Source organism: Crinia signifera, chromosome 5 (genome assembly GCF_055691185.1).
Source record: "Crinia signifera chromosome 5, ASM5569118v1, whole genome shotgun sequence".
Lineage (NCBI taxonomy): Eukaryota > Metazoa > Chordata > Amphibia > Anura > Myobatrachidae > Crinia > Crinia signifera.
The window spans coordinates 275,754,739-275,770,812 of NC_139221.1; the positions used below are offsets into that span (position 1 = coordinate 275,754,739).

General features: G+C 46.4%; 1 protein-coding gene across 1 annotated transcript; it reads right to left on the reverse strand.

The window, feature by feature from the left end:
* Window positions 1–443: 443 nt before the first annotated feature.
* On the reverse strand, window positions 444–1,832 carry LOC146005805 (paraneoplastic antigen Ma2-like). The gene has a single exon (XM_083145231.1). The coding sequence runs from the start codon at window positions 1,830–1,832 to the stop codon at window positions 444–446; it is 1,389 nt and encodes a 462-aa protein (XP_083001357.1).
* Window positions 1,833–16,074: the final 14,242 nt, after the last annotated feature.

Here is a 16,074-nt window from a genome sequence, read left to right on the forward strand (position 1 = left end):
TTCTGAGGAAAGGGAAGTCACTTTATCTTGATTTAGACACCAATTAGACAAGGTTTTGTATAGGTGAGAATTTGTGCCCACAATCACAGAAACTACGTCTTGCCCAGATGGAGAGTCAGGACACACTAATGCCAAAAAAGGTACTGGAGGTTGGGGTTCTGTGGTGTTGTCCAGGAATTGAATATGAGTGGTCACATACCCCAAATATGGGTATTTTTGATTACTTAGCCCCCAAATCACTAGGCCATCGATAGGATTTATTGGTATTTTAGTCAGGTGTTTATAATACCAACTCTCAAAGATGATCGATACTTGTGACCCACTATCCAATAAGACGTTACAATAATGTCCATTAACTAATGCTGGGACCATGGGGGCTTCTCCAACAATACCTCCTTGACACAGCTTAGTCCATTGAATACTCCCCATTGCTACCATCTCAGTTAATTGGGAGTCCGTGCGGGGTTCACCGACGTCCCTTGCAAGTTTTCCGAATGAGTAGATGTCCTGGGTTCAGTAGGATTCATCCTTCTATTGTATCCTCCCCTTTGAGGGCATTCAAAACTACGATGGCCTAACTGTCCACAACTGTAGCAAGTGAACTGTCCTTGGTTATCAGATCTCCTATGGTACCCTCGTCCACGATTCATAGATAACCCTGACGTCATAGGAGGGCTTTGCGCATGTATTGCAATGAGTTGATCTAGCTTTTTATTTTGTTCTTCCATGAGTTTATATAGTCTATCATTCATTGGGGGTTCTTCCGGGGTTGGCAGTACGACTTTGACCCTCTTGAGACTTTTATCTCTATTTTCAATTTGTACTTCCTCGAGTTTCACCTCTTTAATTAATTCACTGAGGGTAGGAACTGGAACTTTGGACAGACTACATCGAAGCCTCTGGGCTACTGGGTTAGAGGTCAGTGCTCCCCTCAACACATATTTCATTCTCCTCCCATCGATCTCCTCTTCCTTAATGCCTCCTTTTTCTAGTAATTTATACAGGATTTTATCAATTCTGTAAATATATGTAGTGAGAGTTTCGTTTGGCTCTTGGTATGTGTGGTTCAATCTGGATAGGATGTCTCCTACATCCTCTAGGGTGCCAAAAGAATAGTCAAGTGCTTCAAAATAGTCTTTCAGGGTTGCTTGACTGTTGCTCCTTCGGGTAGCTTGAATGATGCCCATGGCGGGACCCCGAAGGCTTTCCACAATACGTTGTTTTTTTACATGTTCTGGGCATCTCCATTCCTCCGAATGTTGAGTAGCAGCCTCTCTCCAAGCCTCATATCCCTCCTCTCCAGTAGGTATAGGAAATATCCCAGAAAAAATTTGTAATCTTCGATATCCACCCTCATAGTGCCATCTTTCCATCTGACTAACAACTCTATCCATCATAGCATCTACCGGGGGCTCCAGCACCTGCTCCCTGGTACTATTGGTCTCAGAGTTAGGTTCCTTATTCCTTAATCCATCTCCAGTGGCACTTCCTACACGGTCTACAGTTATCTCTCGCTGATATTCAACGGGAACATCGGGCCATAGTAGCTTCCACCGCCTTTCAGGTAGTTGCGATATGATAATATGGGCAGGGATCAAGTTTCGGTCCAACTTATTTAAATTGGTGATCAATACTGTAATCACTTCCCCCGTATCTCCGGTCTGTTTATCAATTAACTTGGGTCTCTTTAACCCATATATTTTATCCACTCCCGTCAATATTTCTTCATCAGACATGTCATCAAAAGAACCCTCAATCCCAAAGCTGCATTCCATATCTAGTCCATGATCTTGACTCCACCTCTGTATATCGTGTTTGCTGGCGCTTTCCATTGTCGCAGCTGGATCTCAGCAGTGCCTCCAGAAATGTAACGCTGTCTTCAGCACTGAGTATGTATAAGCGAGTTTATGTGCCTCCACCCCAAGCTTTGATGGTATAAAGATAGGTTTTATCAATATGTATATATTTCTATGAGGGCGAGCTTGGGGAAACACCCTTTGAACTATCCAGCAACCAATAAAGTTAACAAGTTAATTTACATAACAATAATATTATTTACATAGGTAATTTCAGACAACAAAAATAGGTGAAATAATGGCATTAATCATCACAACCAATTTTATTTGACTGGAACTTAAGACGTGTAGTCGTGTTCAGTAATATTTCTGGAATGCCTTCTTCAAGTAAAAAAGATTATACAAGCCTACCTTAGTCGGCTGAAACAAATAAACATATTATACGTCACATGCAAGTGAATTAATATCTTCACCGTTTAAACAACAATTTCAATCAACAATAAAAAAAAACATATAGTAATAAACCTTAAACTATTATTGCACAATAATATGTATTTTAGTTAGTGTACACTAGTCTTGGTGTTACTATAAGCGCTGTTGTATTTTATGCCAGGTTCCTTTGTTAACCATATACTGCAGTTCCTGAGCAAACTAAAGTTCCCACCTGAGTCCTGTAAGGTGAGTTTGTAAGTAATAGGAGTTGAACTTATATGAAGTATTTGTAATCCAATATAGGAATAGACTGCAAGATATTTACTGAAGGATTCAAGAAATGAGTTCCCGCTATGAAGGATCCGTTCTCTCCTAACCGGCTGTACTTTCCTGAATGGAATTTGTGTTATTAACAATCCACACTTGTATTCAATGTTATATAGTTCTACTATATTGGTTTGAATGAACTGTTGCTGCTGTATGCAAAAAGGAGTATATTCTCTTAGATGCTAGATAGAATTATGTTCTGTTAATGAAACAATATCAGCTGATACTAGTGTAATAACAATGTCAGACACTTTTCCAGTCCGCAAAGTGTCAGTTTCATAGCTGTTTGGAGTGAAAACTTTAATAATGCTCTAAGAAGAAACTTTTGTATCCTGCTAGTAACACTGCACTGTTACGTTCCCAAAGATCTACTGTATGCAGCTCTCTATTATTAAATACACCATTTTTATTCCGGATGTAATTTATCTGCAGTCTCTGGAAAGGTTTTCCCCAAGATCATCTGTAGTGTAGTCTTTCTGTATAAAAGCCCACAGTGGTATCCTTTATATCTATATCTTAGCACCTTGTGCTCCTTACAAATAGGACTTCTGTACTTTCTCAAATGTTCCCTGTATACAGCTTAAACCTTAGTCTGTCATTCACAATTTCTCTGCTGCTGAAGTATAAGTAGCTGCTCTCTTTATACCCAAATACAATGTCTCGGTATTGTACTTAAACTCCTTTTCCCTCTCACTCTCCTTCTCTCACTTTTGTGCCATTGGAGCTGTAATGATCTTGTAAACTATTGACTGTCAGGATGCCTTTATTATTACTTCACTGTGAGCACTGAAGGGGTTAATAGTTCTTTATTCAGGGGTTGCTGATATAAAGATTTGCTGAAAACCTGTGCAATGTTTATGATACTCTAACTTAGAGTAGTAGCCATCTTTCCCGTGCTGTAAGGCAGCTGCAGTGAGGTGTCATATATCACCTGTCAGTCTGCACTTAGGAATCTTTCCCTGTGTAGCTATGAGTGATGCAGGGGTTTGGACAGCACTCACCAATCTCACTCTTTAGGCCTCCGCCCAATCTCCTCCCAGATGCCACCTCCAGTGATGATGTGCAGCACCTCTGGTACCTCTCACCGGAATGTACACTATCTGCCCAGCCAGAGATTTAGGCCACCTGTCAGCATCTGGTCAGCTGTAGAAGCTGCCATCACACGGAGCCTCTGGTAGTAGTCTTTTCTCCCTCACAGGTCAGTTCTCCTATCTGCCAGGGCTGCACACTTCTGCCCTCCTCAATCTCCTCAGGAGAATTTCTTCCTCACTCTCTCCTGCTCCCCCTTTTTATACATTCAGTTTGAATCTACAACAACTTTATTTAACTGTTTACCTGGGGTACAATAAGTTCAATCCAACGTCTCTCCCCCAACTGCCAGGAAGAATAGAACAGTCCTTTTACCAACTGCTATGCATATACTGGAAGGGCAATACCACCTCATTATAATGGAGGGGGGTTTGTTCCACATGCATTTTCCAACAAGTACTAACTATTTCACATAATTTTCTGTGAAAAGTTCTGGTTATAGGTTGCTCCCTCATGAGGGATAATTAATAATCAAGCCATGAAAGAAGTTCATATTAACAGCATAACCATGTACAGTAACAGAGTGTACAAAATCCTAACACAGAGGTCATGTATCTTGTCCAATGTTTGGTAGATATTATAAAACTGTAAACAGTTATTTTTTTTCAATATTTATACACCTCCAAAATACACCATACACATATTTTTATGTATTATTCAATATCCCTAGTTGGGACCCTGACAATATGGGGTCACATGATTCTGAGTGAAATGCAAATAGATAACTTGCCCATTCACAGACTTGCACAGGTGGGTTTGGGTGACGACATCTAACCAAAGGGGTCTGCTATATTGCCCAGCAGTGATCAAGTCTGAATCAGACCCTTTTTCCTTGGCATCAATGAATACATTAAGCTACTGAAACTGTTCTTTGGTTATCATCCATTTGTTTGCTCATAGCTTCAGCAAAAATTCATGTTTTACATATACCCCCTAAAATCAAAGTTCTCTTTTTCATACTAGCTTCCTCCTGCACTTTGGTGTCAAGTTTATTCCATAAGGGTCATTCTGGAATGCATTGGATGAGGTTGTATCGAGACCAAAGTTTCAGAGAAGTGGTGCACTAGGAGGAACGAAGTCATGTATCAAAATGGCAGTTGTCATCCATTTTGTTTTATTGGTTCTTTGTAAAGCACATTCTTCATGCTGGTAGTGCTAGACTGTTATTGATGTGAAAATGGGATGCTGTGATGCTAACTGCTTTTACATTTGATAACCTACATTATCATAGATTTCACTAATGTTTATTTCTTTTTTTTGGTAATCTGAAGTATATTTATAGACCAGTCCAGCTTCTATTGTATAGTAGACAAGATTCCTGGACTATTATTCGTATGCTGACATGATTACTGCATTGAACATACACTATCTACCTTATTGATTATTATATATTTTGATAAGAATATTCCAATGTTATTGCTTAGTATTATTTATATATTTCTACATTTATTTGAATGCATATGCTGTCTTGGCTGCTTTCTTAACATCCATGTATCCCAAAAAATCCAGTTCAACTGTGAACAAGGGGGCAACCACAAATTACCAGAGCCAGCCTCTGCAAGGCCATGGGAGTGCAAGGGAGGAGTAACTATGGCCCCCACAATGCCATAACCTCAATCCCATGCAGTGATAAGGTATAGCCATGAACCAATCAGTGGCCATGAACCCAGGGTAGCAGATTTCTTGGTGATCCGGATTCAGACAGTAGCTTTCTATCATCATTTTCAACCTCAACAAAAACATCTCAAACAGAGGACACGATTTACTAAGCTTGAAAAGTGATAATACGGAGAGTGATAAACCACCAGCCAAACAGCTCCTACCTGCCATGCCACAGGCTGGGTTTGAAAAATGACAGGTTGAAGCTGATTGGCTGGTGGTTTATCACTCTCCATTTTGTTACTTTTTAAGGCTTAGTACATCTCACCCCACAAAATGCTTAGAAGGAGGTGAGGAGGAAGCCATGCATATATAGGGAAATCTGTAGGAGAGCATGGAATAAACAATCAACGTATCTGAAGATGGATAAGCCTTTCAGATCACATTCAATAAAAAAAAAATTATATAAGTGAAAACATACAGGCCCTTATTCTGATCGGTGCGTACTTTCCCGAATTCCTACGGTGCTGTCCGCACGCAACGCTGTGCGGTGGCGTGCGGACATCGTCCGTAGAAACGCCCACGGGTCCCCCGCATTCGGACGGACTCACTCTTTAAGAACAGGGCGTGTGTACGGACGACATACAAACCTTGCGTGTGCTGTGGACACGCACAGATTATGCATGGTCTTACCGCGTAAGCACGGTCTTACCGCGTTAGAAAGGACGGAAAGCTGGCCGTACGAACCGATGCGGAATATTTACGCTCAATACCACACTTTTTTACTGAGTACACACAGCGATCACATGACCCACTTAGGCAATTAGGCAACCTCATTAAAAAGGGATTGTTATCTATTTGAATCAATTAAATCCTAATCTATACTGAACCACATTCCTAGTACATTCATTACACACATTAACCCTTACAGCATGTGACCCTAACATACATCTATATACACTATTTACATTTTGCTTATTTAAAAGATTTTAAACAAGTTACACATATACTTTCCCATTTTAAATAAACACACAGACAACTTCGAACTGTAATTAACAATTTATTTACATAACATTATTTTTTTTTAACTGCCAAAAAATAAACCATTACAAGTCCCCCTCAACTAGCTGGTCGAGTTCAATAAGCACCTGCCGCAAGTGGCCTCTTATCCGTAATAGGGCCCCACGGAGACCCTCTTGTGCTTCTGCTGGCTCATCTGTGGACCAAATCAAAATTTACAAATTAATAATGATATTCAGGCATACATTTAACATAGTCATACCTCAATTTTAAACATGCACCGTGACAGGTGTGTGTATATATATATATATATATATATATATATATATATATATATATATATATATATGCAGGGGCGTAGCTAAGGATTCATGGGCCCTGGTGCGAAAGGTCAGCTTGGGGCCCCCCTACATACAACAAAATTAAAATCTCGGTCTGTTTATATTTTAATACATCAAGTATATTATGTTAATAATAGAACTAACATTTAAACATAGGATAGCAGTTTATTTAAATAAAATATTAAAAGAACAAAGATGTTCTGTTCTGCTCTTTTGACTCTTTCATCCCCCCCCTCCTCTGTAGCAGCAAAGACCTACAGCAGCCTGTTTATGTTACCTACTGCTGGGGCGCACGGAAAGCTCAGATTTAAAAAAAAGTGTTCTTTTCAAAGGCAAGGAAAGATGTCTGTAGAATGTGTAGAGTGTGTTAGAATCAAGTCCTTTGAAGTGTTGCAATTTATACCACTTTACTTACCTTAGAATTATCACCATCATAATCATTTATTTATACTATAGCACAGCTTCCATAATTCCTGACATTCATAAGTAAAAGTATTCAAATTTGGAGAGGAGACTTACGTGTAGGCGGCGGCGGCCAGTGAGCACCGGGACACACGCGAATACGCAGCGGCGACTGTCCTTCCTCTAACACCGCTCTATCTGCAGCATCAGGGGGAACCGGAGCCGCTGCAGCCAATCACAGCTCCGATACGGCCACCGTGTCCCGTCCCCAGCCGCAGGCAGCCAATAGGAACGGAAAACCCCCCCCAGGGAGGGTACGTGCCAGAGCCGCGTGACGTCAGCGCGACGCATGCTGGCCGGGCCCGCAAAGCACCACTGGGAACGGGTGCTGTTCGCTACCCTCATCCAGGACGGCCGGACAGTGGCGGGGGTTGGACCCCCCTGGCTCAGGGGCCCGGTCGCAGTTGCGACCGCTGCGACCCCTGTAGCTACGTTCCACTGTATATACATATATGTATATAGACACATATATAACTATATATATGACACATACAGCTATACATACATGCATACATACTACATGGAAAGCCTGTTTTTTCCCCTCTACCCTTTACTCTGTAGAACACCTCACAGTCATAGTGCTCCTTCTCAATCCAAACCCACCCATGACTAAGCTCTGAGAAGCATGTCACGCGCTGCACCAATCCCAATTCTGCAAAAAAAGTTCAGTGTCTGTTATATGATGGAGCGTGGCAGGGGAGTTACTCAACTCTCAGGAATGCTCTGTACATTTGTGCAATCAAGCATGGCTTGCCTGCTGATGGTCTGCTCCAGAAATCATTGTCATAATGCCAGTTAGGGGAAGCTGCAGCACTAACCCACTCCCATGCACAAAATCATTACTAAGACAAAATCAACACACAATTATGTTGCCAAACATACATGCAGACCGCAGGGGGTGGTTAGCTACAGGAGGGCCCAGGGGCACTGACCACTTGTTACTCCAGTCTAAGCCACGCCTGTCCATACTCCATTTATGCCATACTGAATCTAGTTTACAAAGATCAATCACCAGTAAACTCTACTCACCTATATGAGGCTACAGATTGTATGCTTGCAGCAGGGACATGTAACCCTTACATGAGCAAGTCATCCCTTTCTTCCAGGATACAGATTAACTACACAGGTTCAGTGGCACTTAATATCGACCTGAAAGCCATCCTCACAACCTGTGTCATTAATATGTGTCCAGGATGAAAGGGATGGTTTGGCCACCCTATCTAACCCCAAAGTGTGTCTGTTGCTACCCAGTTTGTTTTATCACTTTATAGTATTGAAATAAACAATTGAATCACCAGTGCTACATAGCAAATAGTAGATAACAAAAGGATCAATTAATCCTTATGTATACATACCAATTTTGGCCGCCTGGACGACCTCACAGGCCTCAACCTCCTCCTCTTCCTCATCCTCAGGGGCCTCCACAGGTGGCACCTCCTCCTCGGTTTGGACCTCCTCCTCTGGTGGCAGCGCCTCCACAGCCCACCCCTCCTCCTCCTCCACTTCTTCGGGCACCTCCTCCGCCATCCCTTCCTGAGGAAGCACCTCCTCTGCCCTTGGTTGGGCAAGCTCCTCCTGGCCCACCTCTGCCTCCTCCCGGGCCTGTCTTGCTCGATCACGTGCTGTGTTTGGGAAAAAACAAAAAAGTGCCAATTAGTGGTCATTTGTATTAAGCCTTATCAAGCTATAAATGCAAAGGTTATAAGTACAGATAATTGTACAGGCAAACAGCTCCTTAGTGGCCTTTACAAAACACAGTGTCACAGCCCGGCGCGGTGCCAGGCCCGGCACCGGCTACTCACCCCTCCGCGTTCACCGGTCCTGGCGCCGTGATGGTGTGGGGCTGGCTGGATGCAGGCGGCGGGTAGTCCGGAGGCTCCCCAGTCTATTGGTGGGTCCGGCAGCAGCACAGACGCCGGCTCCCGGGACTGGGCGCCGCCATGTTGGGCAGGTCACGTGATCGGCACTCAGTGCTTCTATTTGATACCTTCCTTCCCCACTAGGGGGCCGGACCTTGCTGGGCTGAGGTATAAGTTCCAGGAGGCTCTTAGCCTCATTGCTGGAACAACTCGTCAGCTGTCAGCATCTCTCTGCAGCTCCACTGGTTGTGTGTGGTTCTGCTGATCCTGCTCTCCTGCCAGATCCAGCTCTCCTGTCCCAGCTCTGATCCTGTTCCTGCTCCTGTGTGTTAACCCGTTCCTCCCTGCTATCCTGATATTCCAGTTCCGTCATCATCTCCTGTAGCCGTGTCGGCAGTTTTCAGTTTCAAGCCCCGCCTTTTGGACAAAGTTGTCAGTTTTCGTTTAAACCAAGTCTGGTCCTTTTCAGTTCTCGTTTATTCTTCTAAAGCCAAGTGTGCCGTTTTTCAGTTACAGTAGTCATCCGGTCAAGTCGTCAGTTTCTCCGTCAGCATTCTCTGGTTTACGTCATCCACATCTCAGTTTTTGCCTCAAACATCCCGGTACTCCCTACGACCTTCCTACTCCTGTCCCGATCCCTAACCTGAGCGGCTCATCCTGTCCGCTCCATCTAGGGCACCCGTGGGTGCTCCAAGTGAGGGGCCGCGACCTGCTGTCCAGACGCAGCGAAAACCAAACTTCCTTGCGGGGGTCCCTGGAGAAGACCGCTGGGCAGTTAGACTCCGCGCCCTCGCTTTGGAGTATTCGTCAAAACCCACTGCCCAAAATATATGCAGAGGTCGTACATCCAACCTGCCAAATTCCAAGGGCGTCCCGCCCCAGTCTCACCTGAATCTGAACCTGAGGTGGGTCCTCAAGATCCTCCGGCCGTGATAGTTTGTTCCAGCCACACGGATTCTGCCTCAGGACCCGGTATTGGGGCCGATTTACTTCAGCAGGTTGCGGCCCGTTTGGAGGGGCTGGAGAATACACAGAGGCAGTTGGCTCAGGGCCTTCAAGACATCGTGAACCGACAAGATCTTCTACAGACATCCTTACCTAAGGCATCATCTCGGCCTCCAGCTGATTCTGCCTGTTCTCAGTCTGGTGCATCCTCTGCCTCCAATCAGCTCCATTTGCCTTCTCCAAGCAAGTTTGATGGAACACCCAAGCAGTGCCGCGGTTTTTTAAACCAATGCGACGTCCATTTTACTTTGCAGCCTGGTCTCTTCCCGTCAGACAAGACACGTGTGGCATACATAGTTTCTTTGTTATCCGGAACCGCTCTGGACTGGGTCTCTCCACTGTGGGAGAGGGACGATCCTCTTCTATCAAACTATCGTGACTTCATTGCTCAATTTCGTCGTATCTTTGACGAGCCTGGACGCAATACTTCCTCGGCTATGGAGATCCTGCGCATACGGCAGGGGAACCGCTCAGTAGCTCAATACTTGGTACAGTTCCAAACTTTAGCATCGGAAGTTAGTTGGAACGAAGAGGCTCTATTCTCAGCCTTCTGGGGCGGTTTATCAGAGCGAATTAAAGACGATCTGGCGACACGAGATCTTCCCGAGACTCTAGACGAGTTGATCTCCCTCTGTAACAAGGTGGATCTACAATACCGTGAGAGACAGACAGAGAAAAACAAAGGAGAGCGTCCCCGTACCTATCCTGTACCTCGTCCTCCTCCCGTGCCTACTCCAACTCCTGAAGAACCGATGCAGGTGAACCGGGCTCATCTGTCAGTCGAGGAGAGGCAGCGACGTCGACGAGAGAATCTTTGCCTATATTGTGGTGAGGCCGGCCATCTAATCGCCCAATGTGTGAAGCGTCCGGGAAACTCTCGGTCCTAATAGGGTCCGGAGAGGTCCGATTAGGACAAGTCCAAACCTCTCCGACTTGTCTAGATTCCTTACTTACGGTTCAGCTCTTCCTCAAGAAGAACATCAACGTCTCAGCATTATTAGATTCTGGAGCAGCTGCTAATTTCCTGTCTCAAGAGTTTGTTCAGCAACATAAAATCCCGTTATTAGAATTAGAGACCCCGATCCGCTTAACCGCAGTCGATGGTAGCTCCATTCCACAAGGCCTGATATCCTGCTGTACTACCCCTTTGACCCTTCGGGTAGGCGTACTCCACCAGGAACAAATCGAATTCCTGGTCATTCCCCGAGCCTCCTTTTCCATGGTCCTAGGCCTTCCCTGGCTAAGAAGACACAACCCGCAGATCGACTGGTCTTCCATGCAGATCCTTTCCTGGAGCTCTTCATGCGCTAAATCTTGTTTGAATAGAGTAGTTCCTCTGTGTAATACCGAGACCAAACCACAATTTGAGGTTCCCGTTCCCTATAGATCCTTCCTGGACGTATTCAACAAGAGGGCGGCCGACATCTTACCACCTCATCGGAGGTGGGATTGCCCTATTGATCTGATTCCTGGATCCAGTCCTCCCCGCGGACGCATTTACCCCCTATCCTTGACTGAGACTCAGGCCATGTCAGATTATATCACCGAGAATTTACAGAAGGGGTTCATTCGCCCCTCCTCTTCCCCCGCGGGAGCCGGATTTTTTTTTGTAAAAAAAAAAGACGGCTCTCTTCGTCCCTGTATCGATTATCGGGGACTTAACGAGATCACTATTAAGAATCGATATCCTCTGCCTCTCATTCCCGAGCTCTTCGACCGAATTAAAGGTGCTAAAGTTTTCTCCAAGTTGGATCTCCGTGGGGCTTATAATTTAATTCGCATCCGAGAGGGGGATGAATGGAAGACGGCCTTCAACACCAGGGATGGGCATTACGAATATCTCGTAATGCCCTTCGGACTTGCCCCGGCCGTCTTCCAGGACTTCGTGAACAAGATCTTTCGGGACCTTCTATACACGTCAGTTGTGGTTTACCTCGACGACATTTTGGTCTTCTCTCGGGATCTGGACACCCATCGGGATCAAGTCAAGGAGGTCCTAAGTCGTCTCCGTCAGAACAAATTGTACTGTAAACTGGAGAAATGTATCTTTGAACAGTCTGCCATACCTTTCCTAGGGTACATTGTGTCAGGGCAGGGTTTACAGATGGACCCCGAGAAAGTAGCAGCTATTCTAGATTGGACGAGGCCCACAACCCTACGTGCGGTTCAACGCTTCTTGGGGTTCGCAAACTACTACCGCAAATTTATCCAAGGGTTCTCTTCCATAGTCGCCCCTATCACGGCCCTCACAAGGAAAGGGGCTAACCCTGCCAACTGGTCCCAAACAGCCGTAGATGCTTTTGAAAAATTAAAACAAGCTTTTATTACAGCACCTGTCCTCAGACAACCTGACATGAAACACCCCTTCATTCTTGAGGTTGATGCTTCATCCGAGGCGGTAGGAGCCGTTCTCTCCCAGTATGGGGAGGATGGGAAACTTCATCCCTGCAGTTTCTTTTCCCGCAGATTCGCTCCAGCTGAGCGTAACTACCCCATAGGAGAACAAGAGCTACTCGCGATCAAACTAGCCTTGGAGGAATGGCGATACCTTCTAGAGGGGGCGCAACATCCGTTTACAGTCTACACCGACCACAAGAATCTGCTGTACCTTCAGTCAGCCCAGTGCCTCAATCCTCGCCTGGCCCGGTGGGCACTCTTCTTCACCCGGTTCCAGTTCAAATTGTCCTTCCGTCCTGGCTCAAAAAATACCAAGGCAGACGCCTTATCCCGGTCCTTCTCACCCTCTGAGGAGGAGAGATTAACGCCACCAGTGCTGGACTCCATGGTCTTTGCGGTTACTCAGTTGCCTACCCCTCCGACCGGCAAAACTTTCGTGCCCACTGAATTAAGACCGAAGCTGCTGAAATGGGCTCATCAGTCCAAATTCACAGGTCATCCCGGTGTCCATAAAACATTGGACTTTCTGCAACGTTCTTATTGGTGGCCCTCTCTTCGCAAGGACGTTCAATCCTATGTCTCCTCATGTCCAGTGTGCGCTCGACATAAGTCACCTCGCCAGGCCCCTGCCGGGAAACTTCGCCCACTGTCCATTCCATCCCGTCCCTGGTCTCACCTCGCGATGGACTTCATTACGGACTTACCCTCCGCTGAGGGTTTCAACACCATTTGGGTTATCATCGACCGTTTCTCGAAGATGGCCCATTTCGTGCCCCTCAAGGGCTTACCAAGCGCTCCATCACTAGCCCAGTTGTTCATTTCTCACGTCTTTCGTCTTCATGGCCTCCCAGAAGAGATCATTTCGGACCGCGGAGTGCAGTTTGTGGCGAGGTTCTGGCGTGCCCTCTGCTCAGCTCTTAATATTCAGTTAAAATTCTCAACCGCATACCACCCCCAAACAAATGGGCAAACCGAGAGGGTAAACCAGGACCTCGAGACCTTTCTTCGGTTATACCTCTCCTCGTGTAGGATAATTGGGTGGAATTGCTGCCTTGGGCCGAATTCTCGCATAACAACATGTACCACAGTTCTTCTCAGACTACCCCTTTTTTCGTGGTTTACGGTAGACACCCCCGAGTACCTGAGTTCCCTCAATTGCCTGCCACCGAAGTACCCGCTGCTAACACCTCTTTACGTTTCTTCTCGGACATCTGGAAAAATGTCCATTCTGCCCTACGGAAGGCTTCCTTTAAATACAAAAAATTCGCAGACATGCGACGATCTGCTGCTCCCGCATATCGTGTGGGCGATCGAGTTTGGTTATCTACCAGGAATTTGCGACTCAAGGTGCCCACCATGAAACTGGCCCCGAGATTTATAGGCCCATATACCATCACGCAAATAATTAACCCAGTGGCCGTCCGACTCAGGCTTCCTTCTTCGTTGAAGATCTCCTCCACCTTTCATGTGTCCCTGCTCAAACCCCTGATTCTGAATCGTTTTCGGAAGACTCCTCCCAGATCCCTCGCTTTGAAGACTCAGAAAGGGGTGGAGTTTGAGATCAAAAAGATTCTAGATGCCCGTCAACTCCGGGGTAGACTGCAGTTCTTGGTAGACTGGAAAGGGTATGGTCCGGAGGAGAGATCGTGGGTACCAGCAGAAGATGTTCATGCGCCAAACCTGGTAAAGAGTTTCTTCCTCAGGAACCCAGCTAAGTGTCCAGTGGCCACTCCTAAAAGGGGGGGTACTGTCACAGCCCGGCGCGGTGCCAGGCCCGGCACCGGCTACTCACCCCTCCGCGTTCACCGGTCCTGGCGCCGTGATGGTGTGGGGCTGGCTGGATGCAGGCGGCGGGTAGTCCGGAGGCTCCCCAGTCTATTGGTGGGTCCGGCAGCAGCACAGACGCCGGCTCCCGGGACTGGGCGCCGCCATGTTGGGCAGGTCACGTGATCGGCACTCAGTGCTTCTATTTGATACCTTCCTTCCCCACTAGGGGGCCGGACCTTGCTGGGCTGAGGTATAAGTTCCAGGAGGCTCTTAGCCTCATTGCTGGAACAACTCGTCAGCTGTCAGCATCTCTCTGCAGCTCCACTGGTTGTGTGTGGTTCTGCTGATCCTGCTCTCCTGCCAGATCCAGCTCTCCTGTCCCAGCTCTGATCCTGTTCCTGCTCCTGTGTGTTAACCCGTTCCTCCCTGCTATCCTGATATTCCAGTTCCGTCATCATCTCCTGTAGCCGTGTCGGCAGTTTTCAGTTTCAAGCCCCGCCTTTTGGACAAAGTTGTCAGTTTTCGTTTAAACCAAGTCTGGTCCTTTTCAGTTCTCGTTTATTCTTCTAAAGCCAAGTGTGCCGTTTTTCAGTTACAGTAGTCATCCGGTCAAGTCGTCAGTTTCTCCGTCAGCATTCTCTGGTTTACGTCATCCACATCTCAGTTTTTGCCTCAAACATCCCGGTACTTCCTACGACCTTCCTACTCCTGTCCCGATCCCTAACCTGAGCGGCTCATCCTGTCCGCTCCATCTAGGGCACCCGTGGGTGCTCCAAGTGAGGGGCCGCGACCTGCTGTCCAGACGCAGCGAAAACCAAACTTCCTTGCGGGGGTCCCTGGAGAAGACCGCTGGGCAGTTAGACTCCGCGCCCTCGCTTTGGAGTATTCGTCAAAACCCACTGCCCAAAATATATGCAGAGGTCGTACATCCAACCTGCCAAATTCCAAGGGCGTCCCGCCCCAGTCTCACCTGAATCTGAACCTGAGGTGGGTCCTCAAGATCCTCCGGCCGTGATACACAGCCTGTTACATGGCAGGTATGCTGTGACATTTGGGCCATTGTAAGCATCACAAGCATTAATCCTCCCCAATAACATATTTTATGACCATTACAGGGTGTCAAACAGGAAGTAGCACACATATAGTGTATGCCATGTTTAACTCATGATCAGGCTGGTGACCTTATTGGCTTAAATAATGTCAGGTAAGCAATCAGGTACAAATGGACATTTAATGTAGAAACACTCACATCTAGCAATACTGCCCCTGATTTGCTGGAGCAAATCCGGCTGCCGACGCCTCAGGTCAGACCACCGCCGCTCCAGCTGAGCGATGGTCCGCCGCACCTGTGTGCGGGCGAATATGCGCCGGCGGGCCACCGCATACGCATTCTGCTTCTGGCGGTTGGTGATGAATGGGCCCGCCCGCCCCAGCCTGGTCTCCATAACGGAGACCAGTGTCCTCAGCTCCGCAGCTGAAAAGGGTGCTGCTCTTCCATATGCCGCCATCTTAGCAATGGCACAAATCAAGCAATCATGTGCTGTCATTGGTTGATCAGAGTGATATTTGGTATTAACTTTATTGTTCATTTTTACACTAACAGCGTGTATGCGCCCGAACAGACGGCTAACCCATTGCATCGCACACCCACACTGACTGTACCTTTGCATAGTTTAGCAGACCATCCTAAACAGACAGTGTAAAATAAGATGGGAACCCATTATATATAATCTTTAACAATCACCAAACATGGGTATAAGCAACAGGTGAAATAGTCTGCATCACTAGCCACTTACACCAAACTCAACAAGGTACTAAACAGCTATTTTATAATGAAAGCTATGCAGCAGAAACAAATAGTGGCAGACCTTTTCCCAAAGACCTTTTCCCAAAATTAGGCCATGCTGCCATGTGTACACTTACCTTCTACTGGGCCATACTAGAGAGGTGGAATGAAAAGTAGCCAGCATCAAGGCTGAA

Bases quoted from the DNA above. Each gene is read 5' to 3' on its own strand.
- LOC146005805 (XM_083145231.1), bottom strand. From the start codon at position 1,832: ATGGAAAGCGCCAGCAAACACGATATACAGAGGTGGAGTCAAGATCAT.